Source organism: Perkinsus marinus, assembly GCF_000006405.1.
Source record: "Perkinsus marinus ATCC 50983 genomic scaffold scf_1104296967838, whole genome shotgun sequence".
NCBI classification, from domain to species: Eukaryota; Perkinsozoa; order Perkinsida; family Perkinsidae; genus Perkinsus; species Perkinsus marinus.
This window is the reverse complement of record NW_003203398.1, coordinates 1-1,184: the sequence shown is the minus strand read 5'-3', so window position 1 is coordinate 1,184 and position 1,184 is coordinate 1. Positions and strand designations below refer to the sequence as shown.

At 54.0% G+C, this 1,184-nt stretch overlaps 1 protein-coding gene across 1 annotated transcript; it reads left to right on the top strand.

Annotated features, from left to right (window-relative positions):
* Window positions 1-290: 290 nt before the first annotated feature.
* On the top strand, window positions 291-1,065 carry Pmar_PMAR028942 (hypothetical protein; the record flags this gene model as incomplete). The annotated part of the gene is made up of 1 exon (XM_002768597.1): window positions 291-1,065. A coding segment is annotated over one exon (775 nt), but the record flags the coding sequence as incomplete, so codon positions are not given.
* Between the last annotated feature and the right edge of the window lie 119 nt (window positions 1,066-1,184).

The following is a 1,184-nucleotide window of genomic DNA, read 5'->3' as shown; positions in this document are numbered from 1 at the left end:
GCACTACTCACCATCGACTGCGATCGTGGTGCATCCCGATGCAGCAATGACAACCACGCATGTTGACGACACAAAATCAGGGACATTTGAGGAAGAAACTACTGATGGCACGCATGTACTCCCTTACCATACTTCCAACACTTCTACTATCCTAAAAGCTTCTCTACGTCTCTACTTCGCATACCTTCTCGGCCTTTTGGCTATGATCAAGTGTAGTATCTGTTCTTATAAGAGCTTTGCCTCCTTTTTTGTCGTACAACAATATTCCCAACGACAGCCCGACGAATCAGATGCCAAGCGAACAGCAAGGCCCTGGCCGTCAACTCGATAGGCCGCGTCACGTTCAGTTGCCCGCACAAAGGGGCCCTACGCGGCGGTTATGGACCAGGTGGGAAGAGCATGAAGATGATTGTATCATCGCTGCTTATGTCCACTGGTTAAACCCGGCCAACCGAGTGGCAGGTGAGAAGCAAGAGGCTACGTTACACAGATACTTCTACGAGGCCTTACCCAACTCTGAGAGGACGGCGGAACAGGTCAGTGTACGCCTGCGTCGAATCCGACAACGCGAGGACTTCAACACGAAGGTCGAAATTCTACGACGACGTGCAGACCCCAATCCTGATGATCGGGAAGACCTGCGGCGTGACCCTGACGAGCATCCCGATGATCTTGAGCAAGGGCAGCTTAACCCAGTCCGAGATGCTCTTGCTGCGGTGGCAGAAGTGCTACGTGAGGAACGTCCCCACCAAGGTGTCCGAACTGGTGGTGCCAATGCTGCTCAAATGCTCGAGCGGAGAGAGGCTGACGACCGTTTGCGCGAAAAGTTCAAGGGCGAGTATGAGAGATGGACCCAAGAGACTGATCGGCCTCCATTACGTGGGGAGAAGCGATACTACGATTCTTACCTGGTTGACAGATCGTCGGTTCTATTGGCTGAGATACAGAGGGTGGTCCACGCCCCGGGTGTATCGGTTACAACTGTGAATGCGGCAGTGTATACAGCTGCGAAAGTCCTCATAGAGGAAGCGGAGTCGAGGGACAGGCGACCGCGAAGGGCTGCTGGTGAGGAGCCGAGGATTAATGGAGGACTGTTGAGACTACAGCGAGCCCATGACAGGCTGAGGCGGGAGCTAGGATGGATCTGTCAACTTCAGCAGCGAAGTCCGAGGCTCTGGACCACA